Consider the following 20,115-nt stretch of genomic DNA (forward strand, 5'->3'; position numbering starts at 1 on the left):
GGTGCCTGTCATTCCCCCCACATCACGAGGGATTTTAAGAGTTTCAGTCCAAAATATTCAGGAGACTTTTTTTTTCTTTTATGGTAAAAGTGGAATATGGAAACATACTTTTATAGATGTAATATCCTCAAAGTCTTTTGTATGTTAAGTCATGGTTACTTTGTAGTTTGTTCACTAAACCTTAATTGGCTGGGTTCATATATAATGCCAAGTCAAACGAAAACTAGCTGCATTCTATTTTAGCACAGGCTGAACTCATTAACCAAGAGGGATTGCACTCTTTTAAAGTGTGGTGACACAGACTTAGTCGACTGTAGTTGGGTGTGAATGTTAGTTTTTACAGAGTCAAAAACAATCGACTTTATACTAGAACATGCCATTGACAAATTAAGGAACAAATGAGAATTTTATCTTCTACCCCTTACAGAGAGAGGAGAAAGAGAGGGACACTACTGTATATTGAGAATTTGTGTGTGATACACAGCCGGTCTTGGAATTTTTTTCACAGTTCTTGGTTGTTCGAAACCACCCAGAGATGCTTGAGATGGACGCCCATATAAATCTTTTAAATAAATAAAAAAGGAAAGAACTGTGCATGCTCATTTTTTAAACTGTGCGTGCTCATGCATGCTTTGCCGGCAATTTGCAAGAGAAAAACATGAAACAATAGAGCATTATTTTCATGAATGGTTGTTATTTCATAGAAGGCTTAATGAGGAAGACACATGTTTTGCACTGGACTTGCCATATTACTAAGATTCCTGGTCTTTACCACAAAAGAATTATCTTATTCAAGATTGGTACAATTTCCTTTTTTCAGAAACCACAAGAGGACGCATCTGCCTGCCAGAGGCAATTGAACCAGGCGAGCTTAGGACATACGAGAACAGCCTCTTCTCAGCTACCATGGTTCCTGAAAAACATTTCATTGATTCCTGTTTCTGCTTGAGTCAATTACCTCAACAAAAATCTGGCTGTAGTCTGCCACAGAGAAGAATCCTTGAACTGGGGTACGAAAAAGCTCTGTCTCGTAGAGTTCCATTCCAAAGGTGGCATTGCCAACATGTATTTCAGGGGGCCAGAACTTGGAAACCTTTGGATCTCTGGGTTGATGGAATGTGCAGTTGAACTAGTCCAAGGACAAGAAGATAAATTAATTTAAGAAGATAGGAAAACATATAAGGAAAGGCAAGAACAGTTGTGGACTCCACATGGACTCCCAATTACATTTTTTATAGCCTTAGAAAGCCTTAAAGTCCTGTTGCCAAAAGACCATATTTCAGAAGCGTGGTCTTCTGCCATTTTATTTTTTAATGTTTTGAGGTTAGATCTAAAATATTTGAGTGATTTGGTGGCCTAGTTCCACCCAGTCAGACAATGTCTCCATAAAGACCCAGACATACATCAACACTCCCATCACAAATATATTTCAAGTATGACTGATTTACAAACATTTTTGAAAAAATCAGGCTTTCTTTAAAATTGAATTATCTCTCCATTGCTTTGGTTCAGAATGATGTTTTCTTTTCATCTTATTTTCCTGTCTAAGCCTCTCATGAGTGATACCATGAAGTCCTTATGAATACAAACAATCAAACAACACTCTCTGACCTCATTAAGCAGCAATTTAAATCTTCTTCACTAAATTTATGGCAAGAGAGACTTATATTCTTAAACACAGACAACCGAACAAAAATAAATGTTTGGGGTGAATTTATCACTTTGAACAAAGAACAGATTGGGAGATAGGATAAATGAGGATACCCAAAAATTCTGGCTGAAGGGAAGCTTTTCTTAAAACCAAAAAAAAAGCCTATTTGGGGAAAAAAAGATTCATTGGAAAAACACAGAGACTATTCACACCTTAACAGCATGAAAAACTGATATTGTTTTGGGATTGGAAGGAGAACATTAGTACTCTGGTTCCTGAATCAATAAAAGATATATAATTCACAGGTTCACAGAAAAGTGCCTAGCTTTCAATCAGTCCGTGTATCATAAATGTTGTTTATCAAATACTTTTAAAAACTCAAAGTTCTAAGAAATGATCATTATCATGAATTTTCAAGCCAAACAAGGGATACATACCACAACAATGACAGGTCGACTGAAAAAGGTGATGTCTGATTCATCGGTGTCCCCAGGAAAACCATTATCCCCTGATTCCATGTCTTCGTAGTCAACTAGCCAACCACTAGCTTCAGTTGATGGTGACACCTGGATAACAATCTTTAACCAAATGGAGAAAGGGGACAAAAACAACAACTGTCAAAGCTGTTCCGGGTTCTGGTCCCATTTCACTTCTCTCCTTGATAAGAAACGTGCAAGGAAAAGTTAGTTATGGGAATGATCTAATAGTTGTAGATCTGTCTGTTATCTGCTGTTTTAAGCTTATCCTACTTTTCTATGCAACCATTGTTTGAAATGTTAGATCAAGAGAATAACCGCATTCATAGGAAATACCCTTTGCTTTCCCAAATTTTAGCCCCTTCCAGGGGATATGCTGGCTAGGCAGTTTCAGGATATGAAGTTCACAAATTGGGGAAAACTTGTTTCAGTTTGTGTACAGCATGCAAACAGAAGAAGCCTATACAAAAGGCTACACAGGTAGTCCTCGACTTACAAAGTTCATTTAGTAAATGTTTGAAGCTGCAACAGTACTGAAAAAAGTGACTTGTGACCATTTTCCACACTTACAACCATTGCGGCATGCCAATGGTCATGTGATCAAAATTCAGACCCTTAGTGGTAACCAACTCATATTTATGATGGTTGCAGTGTTATGGGGTCACCTTTCATGACCTTCTAACAAGCAAAATCAACGGGGACACCGGATTCACTTAACAACTATGTTACTAACTTAACATCCGCAGCGATTCATTTAACAATTGTGACAAGAAAGGTCATAAAATGGGGCAAAAGTCACTTAACAAATGTCTCACTTAGCAACAGAAATTTGGGGCTCAATTGTGGTCATAAGATGACCACATAAGTACGCTCTAGTCAGCAGGATAGCTTAAAAACAATTTACCTTAAATTTTGCAGTTGATTACAGCAGGAGTCCCCAACCCCCAGTCCATGGACCGGTACCGGTCCATGGACCTATACCGGGCCACAGCATGCCAGCAACCGGTCCACACAAACAAGCAAAGCCCCATCCATGGGATGCAGGCAGCACACAAAACCACGCACCCTCTGGTCCATGGAAAAACCTCTCTCTATGGAACCGGTCCCTGGTGCCCAAAAGGTTGGGGACCTCTGGATTACAGTTTATTTAAACTGTGATTGTTAGTTTGCACAGAATTTGTTAGGTATTGGTCAAAGGTAAATGAATGCTGAATGATTCCTGTTCCTTTTCAGTAGACAATAAAAAGAGGAAGTACGTACAGAATGGCAAGTTTCTAAAGGATGCTTCACCTTGTAGGAAGTTACTGAATATTACCATTACAAAGAGCTACCCCAGCATCTAAACCCTTCAATTCCACCCCCATATCTTCCCAGTCAGTCAATTTATCTGTTTGCATCATGGTAAAAATAGGCTTATTGTTAGGCTTCCAAACCTGGAGTGTAATAGAAGTAACATATTGGTTTTAAAAAGCCAACTGAGTATTGGCACACAAATGACTATACCAGCAGTTTTACTTCTCCTTCTGGTAAAACTATAACATATACTGCATTTCAAAAAAGTAATGGTTCATTGAACTGGACTTGCATATATCCTACTTTTTAATAATCATCACAATGTTCAGTAGGCAAAGAGCTTTAACCTTATACTACTTCAGTATTTCTTTATTTGAATAACACGCTATAATAGTGAGTTTTCTTCTTTTTGCTTTGTATTATCTTCTCCCTGCTATATACATTAAGTTTTTGCTACTCCCAACTATGCTTTTTTAAAAACAACAACTTATTGAGCGTATTACTCATTTGTGCTTTTCATACACAAATGTTCCCTACATATTCTTCTGGATTTCCTGATGATGCAGCATTTCTTCAATTCACTTCTACCTTTGTTTGCTCACATGACAGATGGTTGACATGCAAAAGGTATTTCTAAGCTTTTTCAGGCATTTGCTTCATAATTCACTGCTAGTTTCAGTGAGTTAGAAATTGGTCTGAGTACGAAGAAAAACCTGTGCTTTTGAGATCAATTTAATGTTTAAAGATAGGAGTCCAACTGCTGAGTTGAGATCCAGATGTATTTTTCCACAGCTTGTTGATCTATAGTTTTTGTTGGGCACATCTCTAGATCAAATGCCAAAAGCTCTAGCCAATAAAGGATTTTAAATGTCTTTTTTTAAAAAAAAATTGGATAAGGCTATGTCTGATCAGGTTGCCTTAGCTATATTTGAGTTGGACAACATTTTTTTCTTCATTTGCCAAAATTGTCACCATGTGCTGAAATTACAAAACCCAATAACTATGCTTGTTTACCTGAACTGGCCAACATCCGTCCAAGTCACAGTGAAAATGCTGAATCAGACTGAAGGGAAAAAAATCTTACATGGGCAAAATAATTTGCATAGCTGTTTATACACTTGGAAAAATCAATTTCAACCCTTGGATTCAAATTTCCAGCACTGGATATACATTAATATTGAAAATATATTTAACATAACTAGCATACACCAGGAAAAAAAAACCCCAAAGCATACACAATATGCTTTAAATTAAAATATGACTTATTTCGGAATTGCCAAGTTACTGCGTTTGTTTCACTTCTAAATAAGTTTGTGCTTGCAGCTACTACTGAAAAATACCTGCAATTATCCAAATGCTCTCACCCCAATCCAATAATGATGAGCAAATGAAAGAGGTATCATACAGTTCTATTAAACATATTTATCCTTGTTCAGATTTTTGCATACCTTTGCCACTGAATGTTATCAGATATATATATATATTCTCTATTGAAATAGAATCTGTGTGACAAACTAATACTAAAGTTTCACCCTTGCTTCATATATGTCCAAAACGAAGTCGCCCAACTGGCAAAGTACAAGAAAGAAAACCCAAAAAATGTAGATTCCTTAATTAGTTGCACCATTTTAGTTGTTATAACTGCAACCAAACAGGTCCAGTTTTTGGTGATCAGTCTTTTACTTGGTTCTGTAGGAAATCTGGCCCATTCCTCCATGTCAAGCAGCTTCAGAAACATCTGAGGGTCTTCTAGCATAACCATTTCAGATCCTGCCATGTTTTTACTGCACGTTAAATGACTTGACTTCAAAAATAATAAGACACAAGATCAGATCCTCTGCATAAGTCAATAGGACCCACATGAAGTTCTTGTAAATTTTCAGGGACAAAGATATGCAAAAATTCAGACAATCAAAAGGGTAGCAAATTTTATTTCAGAGATGTGTATTTGACAAATGGTGTCGTCCTACCATCTCTGCATTAGAAATCAACATTAGATATGGTACCACATGCACCTGAGGAAAGATATTACAATGGTAACCTATGGACTAAAAAGCAGCTAGGAAATATTCCTCCCCTCTCACATATTTTGCCCTTCAGTGTTTTTAGCTATAAATCTGGGAAAAAGATGTGGAGCAGATTTCAGTAGCTTTGTATCAGAGAAACAGCTCAGAAATAATCTCTGCTGCTCCTCCTGATGTCTTCTAAGAACTGAGGAGCAGAAAGAGAGATTTGGGGGTTCCGTTTCAGTATTTTTCTAGGAGAATAAGAGACTCACAGAGTTGAGATAGACGATGTTATCCAAAGGATAGGGAATCTGTCGGGTCCCACAATCTCGCAAAGACGACTCCAGAATGAAATGGGTCCTATTTGTTTTAGCTCGGCAGCTAGGATCCAGCAGAGAGAGCTGAGTCCCAATGAAACCGCTAGCCTAAAAGGAAACAGAACAAGCTAGAAGGTTATTGCCTGAGCCACTGATCAGAACTGCAAAGGGCAGTGATAAAAAGCAACAACTGGCACCGAGCATTTTCTCTCACATCGAGAAACTCTGTATTAGAAATCTATCGTATGATGCTTTGCGCTGTCACAGTGAGCGAAGTAGGGAACCGGCAGGGCAGGTATTCAGCAGACAAGCAACCGGATAATCTACCCATTCAGCAGAAGGAAGAAATGAAGATCCTGAGAATGCAAAGTAGACTTGAACATTTCGGAATACCACGCTGTAGAGAAATTGGGATTTTTGAAGTTCCCCTCCGTTTTTGAAGAAACAAGACAAAGCTTCTTCACATGTATAAAAGCTATCACAGAAGGGAGGAAGGCAGTAAACCTTTTCATTTCCTCTCTGTGGGATTTCTGTATTGGTGGATTTTTAAATGGAGAGATTTGCAAAAAGGGATCAGTTATTTCAGGGGTCTCTCCAAACTTGGCAACTTTAAGACTTGTGGACTTCAACTCCCAGAATTCCTCTGGCTGAAAGTCTTAAAAGTTGCCAAGTTTGGAGACACCTGCGTTATTTGAAACAACACGGTGCATTCTACTATCTCAAGACTGTGACTTTATTCTCTTAACTAGGCTTTGCACCCTACCTGAACAAAAGCTGCACTGCTGAGACTGTGGACTCAGCTGAGTGTCACTACTTTTTTTTAGAGCCAAATGGGACACTAATGGCCCCTTAGATCACATGACATTTGCTGAGCTGATGAGAAGAACATCTGCTTTTGCTTTGAGGTTCAGCAGAACCATATTCATCAGAACAAGCAAGAGGAACCCCAAACGAAACAAAACAGCTGTGAGGATACCGGTCTTGCGCCGGTATGCATCTGACCAACCGGAATCCAAAATAATTTTTTTTGAAATGAAATTAAAACAGCATACTAACCTCCAGCGAGTCTTTTGCCACAGCTACCATCATGGATGTATCGTTGCATATCACAGACAAGGCAACATCAACGCTACCTTGCACTTCTTCTGGCTCTGGGTCTTTTGGAAGAAGCTGTTCAAAACCATGACTGGCCATGATTGGGTCAACAGTGTCAGCTGATGGCAAGGAGCCTTGGTTCTTCTCATGAAGAAAACCAAAATGCATGTCTTCATTCAAACGTGGAGCTTTAATGCCATGTAGTAGTTCCTTCAGCTCTGGTGGAAGGAAATCGTCTTCTTCATCATTCATTTCTTCTACAAAAAGAGAGAAATTACAAATAGAAATTCCATTCAACTTATTCATAACTAGAGTCATGCATTGGTTAGTTCATATAGCATGTTAAACCATGTTATTATTTTTTTCTTTGCCATCCCAAGAAATAGTTTCTTTGGCCTATTTTTCTTGCGACAAGTCAACATTTGATGGTTTATGATTTCCATCTTGCTTTAACCATGACTTATTCTGTTTGAATGTGTAACACTGGCTTATTCCTGAATTTGTCTTTAACTCAACTTAGCTCTTGTTGTTCCTGGCAAAAGTAACAAAGAGAAAAATCCTAGGAATTTACCCAATATGTCTTATCTGTGAAACTGACTTTGGCTTGTTCCTGGCTTTCTCAACCAATCATGGTTATAATAAATGGCTCTAACAAATGCTGACTTAGCAGGATGCATGAAACAGACAGTATGTTAAGAATGCTATTTAATTTGCTAATTATGTTATGTACAGTTAGGATCTGATACTTCTTCACAGGAAACAACAATGAAAGTATCACATTTGGTGGGGCAAGTGCAAAAGAAGATATAATCCTCTCCATTCTCTCAATCTGCCCAGTGTTGTTTTCCTCCTGAAAATCTAGATCCCATTTAGTTTCTTGTTCTTGGAGGGATAAAAACTGCCTTGGTAAGTTATGCAAAATATAAAAGTATGAATTCCCCTCAGCAACCTTAGCTCAGGAAAACAGAACATTTGAAAAATAAAGTACAAAGCTGAGAATCATCTCACAAATGTAACATTCTGCACTGTAACTTCCGGGAGCAAAAATGCCTGTCAAATATCTTCTCAATTCAAGACCTTTGGAAAATGGACTAAGGAGAGCAAAAGAATACTGTTGTATTTAATATGATCTGATGTTCTTCCTTACCTGCATCCATGAGGTGTAGGTGAAACTTATTAGCAAGGGGTGCTTTTGTATAAGTAGTAACTGGGTAGTAGCCATGCTCGTATGCCCAGGCAATTAAATTCTCATGAGAGGAAGGCATATCAAACACTATAGTTTTACTCATTGCCATAGAGCGTTCCATTTCTTTTCCAAAGCCAACCCCATTTGATGTCTATAAAACAGAAAATAAAAACTTTAGCCCTGGACAGAGCTATTTTTTTTCTTACAAAACTTATTTTTTTTTAGTTTTGAAAGGTTTAGTTAACTATCATTTCAGATCAAACTTTGCATTCATTCATTCACTCACTCACTCATTCATTCATTTTGTGCCATTCAATCAGAAGGAATCAATGTTTTCTTGTCCACACAAGGAATTTTATCAAAAGGAACAAAAATTAGTGGGTAATCTGTAAGATATGTTCAAACAATTTTAACTGAGGAATATCCACATCGCAGAACCTCATCGCTTCATGAGATTCTTCTATTGATAACCACAACATATAAAATGGCTCTCTGGGTTTGATCACATCAAATAGTGCTTTTGACCATAACTGCACTTAGCAAACAGAATGAGACCCTCCATGCCAAGGGATAATTGAGAGGAAATACACACTGCGAGAACTTTCTGCAACCTGATGCTAAGTACGTTTGAAATTCAATTCTCAGAATCTCAAACCAGTAGGAGAAAGGACAGAAAGGACAGTGTAATGATTCTTATGGCTTATTACTCATTACTAATGATCGGCAGGGTATGAAAACCTCTCTTCTCTACCGCCTGCGCCTATCAGGCAGCGATATTTGAATTAAATTGTAATTTTTGGTATCAGAATGTTTGGAGAATCAGGGGACCACCTGTAAAACTGAAGATCGTCCCCAAGTAATCTTTTAAGTCTTTGGGGGAAAAAATGTTTTCCACTAGGGCAGGGGTAGGCAACCTTGGCTCTTTTATGACTCGTGGACTTCAACTCCTCAGGAATTCTGGAAATTGAAGTCCACGAGTCATAAAAGAGCCAAGGTTGCCTACCCCTGCACTAGGGCAATGAACACAATTAGAGCAATATATTAAAGTGTGCAATAAAAATAAAACACTACATATGCATCATCCAAGTTCCCTTAACTGTTTGCAAAAAGCTTCCAAGAATCCCCAAACCGGACCACTTTAGCATTGTTGCATTTAAGCAACATTGCGAAAATGGTTACTCGGAAATCGTACTTTGCTGCATAAAAGGAAACACATATGGTACTGAAGATAGTAAAATAAGAATAGGCCCCAGGTTGAGTACAATGTTTATTTTTATTTTTATTTAATTAAATTTTTATACCGCCCTATTCCCGAAGGACTCAGGGCAGTTTACAGGGCAGCATAAAATACAATATAAAGATAATATAAAATTAAAATAGATTAAATTAATTAAGCCCAACAATTCAAACAATATTAAAAGCTAAAACCCCTTCAGTCCAGGCCTGATAAATCGAAAAACCAGGTTTTCAGGTCCCGGCGAAATGAACGCAGATCGGGAACGGTCCGAAGTTCCACCGGTAAATCATTCCAAAGGGCAGGCGCGCCCACAGAGAATGCCCTCCCTCTGGGGATCAAGGTGCAGCAGGTATAGAAATGCTTTCGGAAGAGAACTGATCTATCTCTAAGCTTACCATTGCCTTGCATTTTCCAGTTATTGAACTGAATAGCTCTGTTCCCATTTATTTTTTTCCCTTATGGATGGGCAAACTTTTTATTCTAGACAGCATTTTCTCAGAGATACCCCATTGAGGAATCATAGTGAGCAGGACTAAAGCACAGAGGGAATCCAAAGTCAGAGGGCATGTCAGACCCCTATTCCCCTTTGTAGTGCGCTCATTCTTCCTTTCTGATATTTCTCTTTCTCCTTTCCTTTTCTCACCAAACCATCTTTTCTCTCTTCCACGCAACCTTAAATTGCAGATCGTCCTTCCCAATTCAGCAAGTGCTTTCTCTCTGCCATTCAACTCAGTAAAAGCCCGTCAAAGTTTTATTGATTTTAAACATACATCCGCGTCTAAAGATGTAATCACACCTTTTCTTGAGCAGCAAACCTATCACAAAAATGTGGTGTAAACAAGGTGGCTCTACAGCAGGGGTGTCAAATTCAATTTCATTGAGGGCCGCATCAGCATTGCGGTTGCCCTCAGGGGGCCGGGTGGGCGTGGCCTACTGGGTGGGCGTGGCCTACTGGGTGGGCGTGGCTAGAGTGCCTACGGCCTACTGGGTGGGCACGGCCAGCTCTACATCGTTCGCATCAAGGGTGCCTATGGGGGCCTGGGCAGGAGTGGGACAGATCTGAGGGTCTCTGGCAGAAGGAGGGTCTCTGGGCCAGGGCCAAGGCAGTGGGGGCCGTTCCCTCACTGTTTCCAGGATGGCTTCGCGGGCCGCATGAAACCACTTTGCGGGCCGGATCCGGCCCCCGGGCCTTGTGTTTGACATGTCTGCTCTACAGTTTAGGCTGCCTCGGTGTCCTCGGGTGGGCCTAACTGCTGTATTTCTAGCAACTGTTTTCATTTTTCACAAGGCCCCCAAAAGGTAGCTGTGAGAAATGAAAAGGCCAGTTACATCCAGTTGCGCAAAGCTGCTCAGAATGCCACATTTTTTACCCTATTGAAGAACAGGAGTGTTATGTATGGGGTCTAAGCAGCAGCTCAGCAAATACCACCAGGTGGCGCTGTACCGTAACCGGATTGGCTGGTTAGCTTTCGGCGGGAGATTCAGATGAACGGATTGGCCGAGAGTGTACCTGGCAAGGTATGTAAGGGGTACAGGTAACCCCCTTTGTCCAGTACAGTTCCTACCCACAATAAAGAGCTATTTGCTGTACTCATCTGCCTGGTGTCTCCATGCGGTCCTGAACCCACCACACAATAAGGAGATTCTAACATTATGTAATGAGATCCCAGCACCTGCCCCAAAATGCCAAATGATGATACTAACACTGTCTAAACTGGAGTTATTGTCAGTAAGAAATACCCCATATTTAGCAATACTGTGTAACTGACCACTGGCGAGCACTGCTCTGTGCAATTATTGGTTTTATCGTATGCCTCCCAGAATCACATTTGTGACATGAGCAGCCATATAAATTAAACTGACAGACAGATAGATAGAGGATAGGTGGCTTCGTTTATGAATGCATTCTTGGGGACAGAAGGAATGTGATAGTCACTGAATCCCTTCAGCTTTTAGAACTGTGAGTGGAACAACACAGGAACTTTGCATATATGGGACCCTTCCCCTTTCAGTTGCTCTTAATATTTAAATAATAATAATAATAATAATAATAATAATAATAATAATAATAATAATAATAATAATAATAATAATAATAATTGTGATTTAACCACTTGATTTTTTGTTGAATGAAGAGGGTAAAAAAAGGTTCAGATTCAACAGGTGTGCAGAATAGGATGCAATGCATCCCCTGAGCTTTATAAAGGCTTTCAGAAATGAAAGTTGATCCATCCCTTACAACAGCAGCAGGGAATGATGGCCCTTTTATGACTTGTGTACTTCGACTCCCAGAATTCCTGAGCCAGCCAGGAATTCTGGGAGTTGAAGTCCACAAGTCATAAAAGGGCCATCATTCCCCCCCCCCTTGCCTCATGGTAGCAGGCTACTTGGGTAGTTAGGAGAAAACAAAGCACATTAGCAAAGGAGTGGGAGACATTTAGTCAGCCATCTCTTATCAGGCCTTTCCTTGTTCACAACAAGGCATGAGCTGTTAACAGCCCCAGTGCCTCCTCCAGACCGCAAAGCAGGGTAGTATTTACTTACAATGGCTTCCAATCTTCCCTGCACGTCATGCGATTTGATGACCCAGTTGACAGACTTTCTGCACTTGAGAATAAGTACAAGATCCCTGACAAGCGTGGTGTCTGGCCGAGATGGTCTGATGTCAATGATGATATCCACCTGGAAAGCGCTGGATATGGAAAAGCAAGGCACAGTCAGCCAGCATGCCAGAAAATTTCTGCTCTCAACCTTCTTCCAATCCATCATGTTCCCGGTGTCTGGCCAGTAGATTAAAACACTGGAGGTTATCCCAGACGTCCAGCATGTGCAAAACAGACTGTTCCGCCACACTTGCTAGAACAATTTTAAATAACAATGGAAACAACATTCTTTTTTACGCTAATAACGCTGCTCAAAAGCTTGTCTTTCCCATTTAAAGAGTGCACATTTTCTCTGCTTTGGTGTTGGTTCAAGAAAACCATTTAAAGCTGGCTTTTCACATCTGCACAAAAGAGTTATCTCCGCTTGCATCAGAAGTTTTAAATGCAGATTTTATACCTCTGTTCCCTCTGGTACGAAGCAAAAGTCACTTTTCTGTCTCTTCAATTTTGGCAAAACAGCAAAATAGACTGAAGAGTTCAGTCTGCTTGCTGGATTTTAGAAGCAACTTCTACCTACACAGAATTACTGAAGTAAAGCTTTGTAGCTTTACTTCATATTTTAAATGACACAGAGATACGCTAGCTTTGTTGTCAAAGATATTGTTGCCTGTTTTAAATCAATAGCCAATTGCTTGCTCTCCAACTCCCAACGGTGAACCCTATTCCCTCTTCTCAAACCCCTTTACCACCTTATACTATGCCCTTTTAACTCATGGACTACTATACTCTGTCTCTTTATGCCAGCCCCATAAAACTATTCAAGTCTTGGTGGATAATTTTGTTAACAAAAATGCGTATGTGGTCTCTGTATTACCTTCTCCCATGATGTTTAACCAACTTTCTAGTTTAATTTTCACCATTTCCCAGTCGTTTCCCACTTACTAGGAATCATGTCCAACCTTCCTGAATTTTCCTGAGTTCAGAATTAAACAGATACCTGTCAGGCCCAGGTGAAGGTCCAGTTAAGCTGATTTAGTGCTACTCATTTCTTTGCATGGGAATATTCTCAACCAATAGCATCTGCTTGGAGTCAGATAAGGGGCAACAGAATTCAAGAGGTGGGGGGTCGGTCCCCTTATGTCCCCTTATGTAGGGAGTCTAGGTTGATCCTTGTCCTCAGATTCTGCCATTCCTTTCCCTACAATATCAACCTTATTGTCACCTGCTACGACAGTTTCTTATAATGAAAAGATAGTGCCCAACATACAATCCTAATCATCGTAGAATTTGGAAGCAAAGAGGACTTCAAACCATTTTTAAGCTTATGTCCAATTATTGCGTGCTACATGATGTTTAAGCCAGACCTCCAATCCACTGAATTCTGCTCTTATTACAACTTGGCATCAAAACCATCATTTTAAGAGAAAATATCACATCTAATTTGAGTTGCTTCATTAGATTTGTCCCTTGTTTGAAATGTTAGATCGAAGATATTGAATTTATGACTTTAAAACATCAATATATCAGTTTCAATTATAAAGTGGTTGGTTTTATCCCGACTCCCTTTTACGAATTTGTATCAAATGTCTACAAAATCTAGTCTCAACTTGAATATTTTGTTCTTTTTATACTTTTTATACTGCTTTTACAATATGAGGCTTGGTGCCTTTAAAACTGCTCTAGGGCTGAAAACAGTTCCTTCCCAGTCTGGAGAAATATAATTTGATTTAAAACTTTTACCTGTTTGAATCAGGTGCAATAAGTTCAATTATATGAACTTCTCTATCATGTGCCACACTAGAGATAATGCATCCCTCTGCTGTCTTTGGTTGTAGGTATCCGGCAAGGTAGTTCAAAGAAATAAAGTTCTTTTCTATATTGCATGTTGTAGGAAAAAATTGAACTAAAAAAGAGAAAAAGATAAATTATTTCAGACATTGGTTTTAATTACCTGAGATTATCAAATGCAATTATATAGATTACATTTCCAGTGATGCCAAGCCACTAGAAACTCAATAAAAAAAGGAAAAGTACATTCATTCTTTTAATCTAAATTATTCTGAAAGTTTTTCTGTTTTGAATAATTTCTTCAAATTTCTGCCTTATTTAGTTCTCTTTCTCATCAGTCAAGATATTCAGAACATCATGGATTTCCAAGACACTGCACCCACAATGTTTTAATGACAATGAGCACTAGAAACACTATTTAAAAACAAAACTAAACTAAACTAAGTATGATATTCTTTTGTATCCAGAACTGTATTTTCCCTTTTGTATGTTTTTTTTACAAATTTAATCAATTTTAAGTCATACCAAAATGTGGTAATTTATATACCACTACCTGACATTCAAGAAATCTCATGTGCTAAAAGTCAAAATTTTCCTTCCATTTGCTATTTGATTTTATTTGTTCAAGTCTAAGAAAAGCTTCTAAAACTCACATAGTAAGTACAGTGTAGGAGGCCTGGAGAGAAATCTGATTTTTAGCACTTTCAATCTCTGCAGTTCATATTATTCAAGCCTTTTCTTTTGCTTATAGTACATTTTTTTAATGGAATTATAATTCAACAATCAACATGCAGATCCAAAGTTCTTAGATTACAGAATTCATAATCAAGGGTAAGGAATAGCAAAGCTCAATCTAGTTTAAATATGCACATCAGGTATCAGTGTAATGGATACAATTTCTCACACCATTTCAAATCTCAAGCAAAGCTTTGGTGCCAAAGAATGGTTAAGGACTGGGAAATCTTTGATGAAGAACAAGTTTCCTTATTCCTCTGAGTCTAAGCCATTGTTTCCAAATTTGCTTTAACTCAGGCTTACAATCGCAGAGCGAGTGCCTTATTTTTGTGATAGTTCCACATAATGCACACATAGGAAGACTTATCTTAAGGACTTATCTTAGATGCATAACTTTTGACTTTTCAGCATCACCACTGATATCTATGGAATACTTTCTTCAAAAACAAGAACTCTACTTCATAAGTTATTTATAATAACACACATGCAAAAATTCAAGACAAATATCCCCAAATGCAATCCCACACAAAGAATACATGCAAAGATTGTATTCATTGTTCAATGTTAGAAGGACAAAGCAACCTTAGATTTATAGTCTTGGAACTATATATTCATTTTCTTGTTATGAACTAGCTCTTGATCTGTGTAACAAATTAATTCATGTACTCAAGGTTTAATTACATGTTTAGAAATTAAGGTGACTGGTTCCCTATATGGAAAATATGTTCTGGATGTTTTCTTTTTTCTTTGCTTTCCTCTCTGTTTACTTTTGTTATTTTTTTATTACTTTTTTTTGTATATTGTTGATTAAAACAAAACACGTCATGAATATCTCACTGTTCATTGGCTTTTAAAACAACTTCCAATACAGGTAGTCCTCGACTTACGACCACAATTAAGCCCAAAATTTCTGCTGCTAAGCAAGATAGTTGTTAAGTGAATTCTGCCCCACTTTACAACCTTTCTTGCCACAGTTGTTAAGCGAATCGCTGCATTTATTAAGTTAGTAACCCAGCTGTTAAGTGAATCTGGCTTCCCCGTTGACTTTGCTTGTCTGAAAGTTGCAAAAGGGGATCACATGTCCCTGCTACACTGCAACCGTCATGAATATGAGTCAGTTGCCAAAGGACTGAATTTTGATCCTGCGACCATGTGGATGCTGCAAAGGTCATAAGTGTGAAAAATGGTCATAAGTCACTTTTTTCTGTGCCGTTGTAACTTTGAACGGTCACTAAATGAACTGTTGTAAGTCGAGGATTACTTGCATTATAAAAGGGAGAGAGAAATCTAATCTCAATAGACTTCCCTCCACATCATATCTAATTAGGATTACTGCTTTACATCCTACTTCGGAATCATTATGATTTTCAGGAAAAGCAGATGGCACTTTTCACAAAAATAAATAGAAATGGGAACTACAATATCATTTTCCTTTCCTTGTCCTTTTAAATCAACTAAATGCCACAAATGTTGTAAACTTTTCCTAGAGGGGAATTGCTCCAGCCTTTTGATTGCTTTGGTTGACTTTTTCTAATCCTTTCCTAATTTTCCAATATCCAACTTGAGATCTGGCAGCTCGAACTGTCTATGTGGTGATTCACATCTGATCCTACCCAAGATGGGTACGAATGGATCGAGACTGGCAGTTTTATTTTTATTTTATTTATTTTTTAATCTTTTCCATCCTGACTCAGTTTTAGTGTCCCTTCGCCTTCCTCTCTGGAGGATCCTTCTGTGTAAGCCACGAGAAAGTAAATCTATTCATGGATAGAGCAGGCCCCAACATCCGTTAAGTATCCTGCCAGATGGGATCTCAAAGCTGCAGAGATTCTGCCAACTCCTCCCATCCAGACCATGGAAAGTGATCCTGAAGGGGTCCAGCTCGGATTAATGTACTCCAAAGGCACACGTGCAAAATTGATTCTCAGTACGAGTAACACCAGGTCTTCAAATGGGCAGATGGCTTTCCAACCAGTTCTCTGAGACTTATCACCACATGTTTTCAATGTGAAACATTATAGGAGATTTTGTATTTTCACTGTGTGTTTCTGGAAGGTCCTCGTGTTTCGGTCATCGGTGCTAGCAGATAAATAAGTCAAAAATGGGACAGCTGCTTTCATCGTGTGGGTATCAGCTTAAATCATATGCTGTTTGGATTAATTCAGCTACAGGGGACGATCATAGTGCAATAGTACATTACCAACATTGGAGGTAAAGGTCAGGGCTCCTTTGAGCTGAACTAGATTCCTGGTGATTATATGGACATACCCAGGTCGATTTCATGGCAACAAAACCAAATTGCTTTGACATTATGCTTCCCCCAAGGTGGTTTTGTGACTTCCCAGTCTAGCCTTCCACCCAGAGATTCTCTGAGAGTTGTATAAGAGCTCATGAAGTTTGTCACATACCTTGGTTTGGTTTTGTTCAAAAGCTCTGCTAAGCGGGTTAGGTGAAACTCTGCTAAGCTGGCTATAGTGTTCTGCACTTAAAATAAAAGATACAGATTCTGAGTTCTGTTTTAGCCTTGGAGCACAATTTGCTGTTGGGGAGTGGCATTGCAATAGCACTAGCAAATAGCACTTAGACTTATATACCGTGTCACAGAGCTTTACAGCCCTCTCTAAGCGGTTTGCAGAGTCAGCATATTGTCCCCAACCATCTGGAAGGATGGAAGGCTGAGTCAATCTCAAACTCCGTCCGGATCGAACTCCAGGTTGTAGGCAGAGTTAGCCTGCAATATTGCATTCTAACCACGGTGGCATCATCTTGAGGACAGGAGAGTCCTTGACTTACAACAGTTCATTTTGTGACCATTCGAAGTTACAACGCCACAGAAAAAAGTGACTTTATGACCGTTTTTCACGCTTGTGACCACTGCAACATCCCCCATGGTCACGTGATCAAAATCCAGATGCTTGACAAATGGCTCATATTCATCACATCTGCAGTGTCCCGGGATGATGTGATCACCTTTTCCAACCTTCTGACAAAGGGGAAGCTAGATTCACTTAACAACCGTGTTACTAACTTAACAACTGCAGTGATTCACTTAACCACTGTGGCAAGAGAGGTTGCAAAATGGGGCAAAACTCACTTAACAAGTGTCTCACCTAACAACAGAAATGTTGGACTCAATTGTGGTCGTATCTCAAAGGCTACCTGTACTTTTGGAGTCTGAGATTGGGTAGTTATTTTGTCCCTTGTGTATGGCTTGCTTTTCCAGAGTGCATGGCCCCCCACAACCAGTTACATCCTTGCTGCTACTGAATTAGGCTGGGGCATTTGATGAAGGAATGTAAAGCATTGAATAGAGATTATGCAGGCATGTCTACTAACAGAACTTGTAAATTAGAGCTTTTTTAAAAAAAACACAACACTATTACTAGGGAGAAATTAATGTGCATATGCGTGGGTGGGCTTTATGTTCGCTGTGTTTTATTTTGCAGGGAGTTAGTGGAAAAGTGGGTGAGTGGGTGGCTGGGTATGTGCAGTACACTGTTCTGGTGTCTTATTACTTTAATGTTATCTGTGTAGTTAGGAAGCACCAGCAGCCTTTTGTATATGTGTCTGTATGTATCTGCTTTCAGCAGTTACTCCTATGTCTATGTGTAAGCAAAAACCTCAGCAAACTGCTATTTTTATTAATAAGGCCCTAGTTCAACTTATTCATTTTTCTCTATATAATTCTCATTTAAAAAGAGCGTTTGTCGGTAGTCCAGCTTAGGCTGAGAGGAGACACAGTTTTCATTTTATATCTACATCTACTGCATATTATATACTTGGGCTGATAAGCTACTCCAACTGAAAAAAATACCCCCAGTAATGTAAAGCCCCCTTTACAGGAAGCAGTAAACGAGACAATGAATAATGACAGCCATCTCCCCTTCATCAACTGCTAGTGGCACTTCCTCTGTTTAACCAACCATGTTGTCCACTAAGGTCCTCCAGTTAACCCAGGTCCTGACAGCTTTCTGAAACACTATCAGGGTTTCAGCCAACCTCATCTATGTAGATAACTTCTTCCAGAGGAAAGAGGGAGAAGGCTCACCACCTGATGACAACACTTCCTTGGGGATGGGACCCATAGCAAGCTGCCTCTTCTACATCTTACCAGATAAGCAGGTACCGCTAGAACAGACATGTCAAACACAAGGCCCGGGGGCCGGATCCGGCCCACGAAGTGGTTTCATGTGGCCCGCGAAGCCATCCTGGAAACAGTGAGGGAACGGCCCCCACTGCCTTGGCCCTGGCCCAGAGACCCTCCTTCTGCCAGAGACCCGCAGATCTGTCTCACTCCTGCCCAGGCCCCTATAGGCAACCTTGACGTGAACGATGTAGAGCTGGCCATGCCCACCCAGTAGGCCACATGCACTCCAGCCACGCTCACCCAGTAGGCCGCATCCATCCACCTGCCCCCCCCGAGGGCAACCGCAATGCTGATGCGACCCTCAGTGAAATTGAGTTTAACACACCCCTGCACTAGAAGGAGTCTGATACATACTGAGTTCCTAAGACACAAAGGCTATAAAAGTAATGACCAACATCTTGAACTGTACCCAGAAGCCTACTTGGCAACCTGTGCAGCTTTCATTGTACCACTACAGAACAGACAAATTAGGCTTAAACTATTACTAATCAGGCTACTGCATTCTAGATGGCATTCAAGGTAGCATGAGTTGCAAACGTGAAATGACAACAAAGGGTGATTATTTACAAAGCTTCCTGATTCAGGAATAGCTAATTTGATGCATCAGATGGAGCTATACAAATGATTTCAATTTGCTCTTCCTGCAGAAGTTGTGAATCCAGGGAGTATAAACCAAATATTATAGCTGCTGTTTTGCTATAATGCTCATGCAGGTGAAAAGTTGTGAAAGCCGTGTGTATTCTGAAGTATATGTCTGTAAAATTGATATAAGAGAGATGAATTATTAAACGATTTGTCAAGAATTCAGTGGTAATTGTCAGTGGAGAAGGAAAGTCTGGAATCTGGGTAGATGCTACTAGCAGATAAATGGCATGGCTCAGAATAAGACTGCATTCTACAATCTTACAAGATCTTTTTTGTCGTGGAATGTAAGATCGTCTATACAAGATTCTCAGAGAATGTGTGTGCACCTTACTTATTTACCTGTTGGTCACTATTTTATTAATGAATTTAGATTTATTTATTTACTACTATTACTATGAACCAGTAGATATTATAGCAGTAGTTTTTTTGTGCTATATGACTAGCCCTGTTGTGCATGGAAACAGTAGTCCTTAGGCCACAATTATTCCGAGGCAGGGAGTAAGGATCTCTATAGCAACTTTATAGCAATGCTGAATTCATGGAAAAACAATTCATCAACAGATAAACTAATGGGGACAACCTATTAATTTCTGATAATTTTTTATAATTTTTTTTCCAATTTTTTATACAGAACGATTATTCTTCCACTATATAAAGGGTGAAAATTACTGTTCAGTTGTTGGTCTTCAGCTTTTGTATATCTTAATTTTCCTTTACAAGAAAATGAATGCCAACAACCTTCACCTGTCCTCTACTTTATTATGTCACTCACATAAACATTGCCAGCAAATGAACAATAACAGCAAAACATCAGTTTGGGATATGTGGTTGCCTGGAGCAACAATTGCTAAGAAAAGGGCTGATTCCAGGAAAAGAAAAGAACAATTGACAAATAACTCTTACCTTCTTTGGATGTTGCCAACTTTCTGATCTGAA

The 20,115-nt window shown here is 39.3% G+C and overlaps 1 protein-coding gene across 1 annotated transcript in view; it reads right to left on the reverse strand.

Annotated features, from left to right (window-relative positions):
• The window catches only part of TGFBR3 (transforming growth factor beta receptor 3), an 80,108-nt gene that overhangs the window by 23,452 nt on the left and 36,541 nt on the right, over nucleotides 1-20,115 (reverse strand). The window contains exons 3-9 of the mRNA XM_083359323.1: nucleotides 13,605-13,767; nucleotides 11,806-11,953; nucleotides 7,986-8,175; nucleotides 6,800-7,095; nucleotides 5,699-5,851; nucleotides 2,089-2,229; nucleotides 959-1,129 (exon numbers count right to left, since the gene is read on the reverse strand). Of these exons, the coding sequence (XP_083215449.1) occupies nucleotides 959-1,129; nucleotides 2,089-2,229; nucleotides 5,699-5,851; nucleotides 6,800-7,095; nucleotides 7,986-8,175; nucleotides 11,806-11,953; nucleotides 13,605-13,767 (1,262 nt within the window). The remainder of the gene's footprint in view (nucleotides 1-958; nucleotides 1,130-2,088; nucleotides 2,230-5,698; nucleotides 5,852-6,799; nucleotides 7,096-7,985; nucleotides 8,176-11,805; nucleotides 11,954-13,604; nucleotides 13,768-20,115) is intronic.

Source organism: Vipera ursinii (assembly GCF_947247035.1).
Source record: "Vipera ursinii genome assembly, chromosome: 3".
NCBI classification, from domain to species: domain Eukaryota; kingdom Metazoa; phylum Chordata; class Lepidosauria; order Squamata; family Viperidae; genus Vipera; species Vipera ursinii.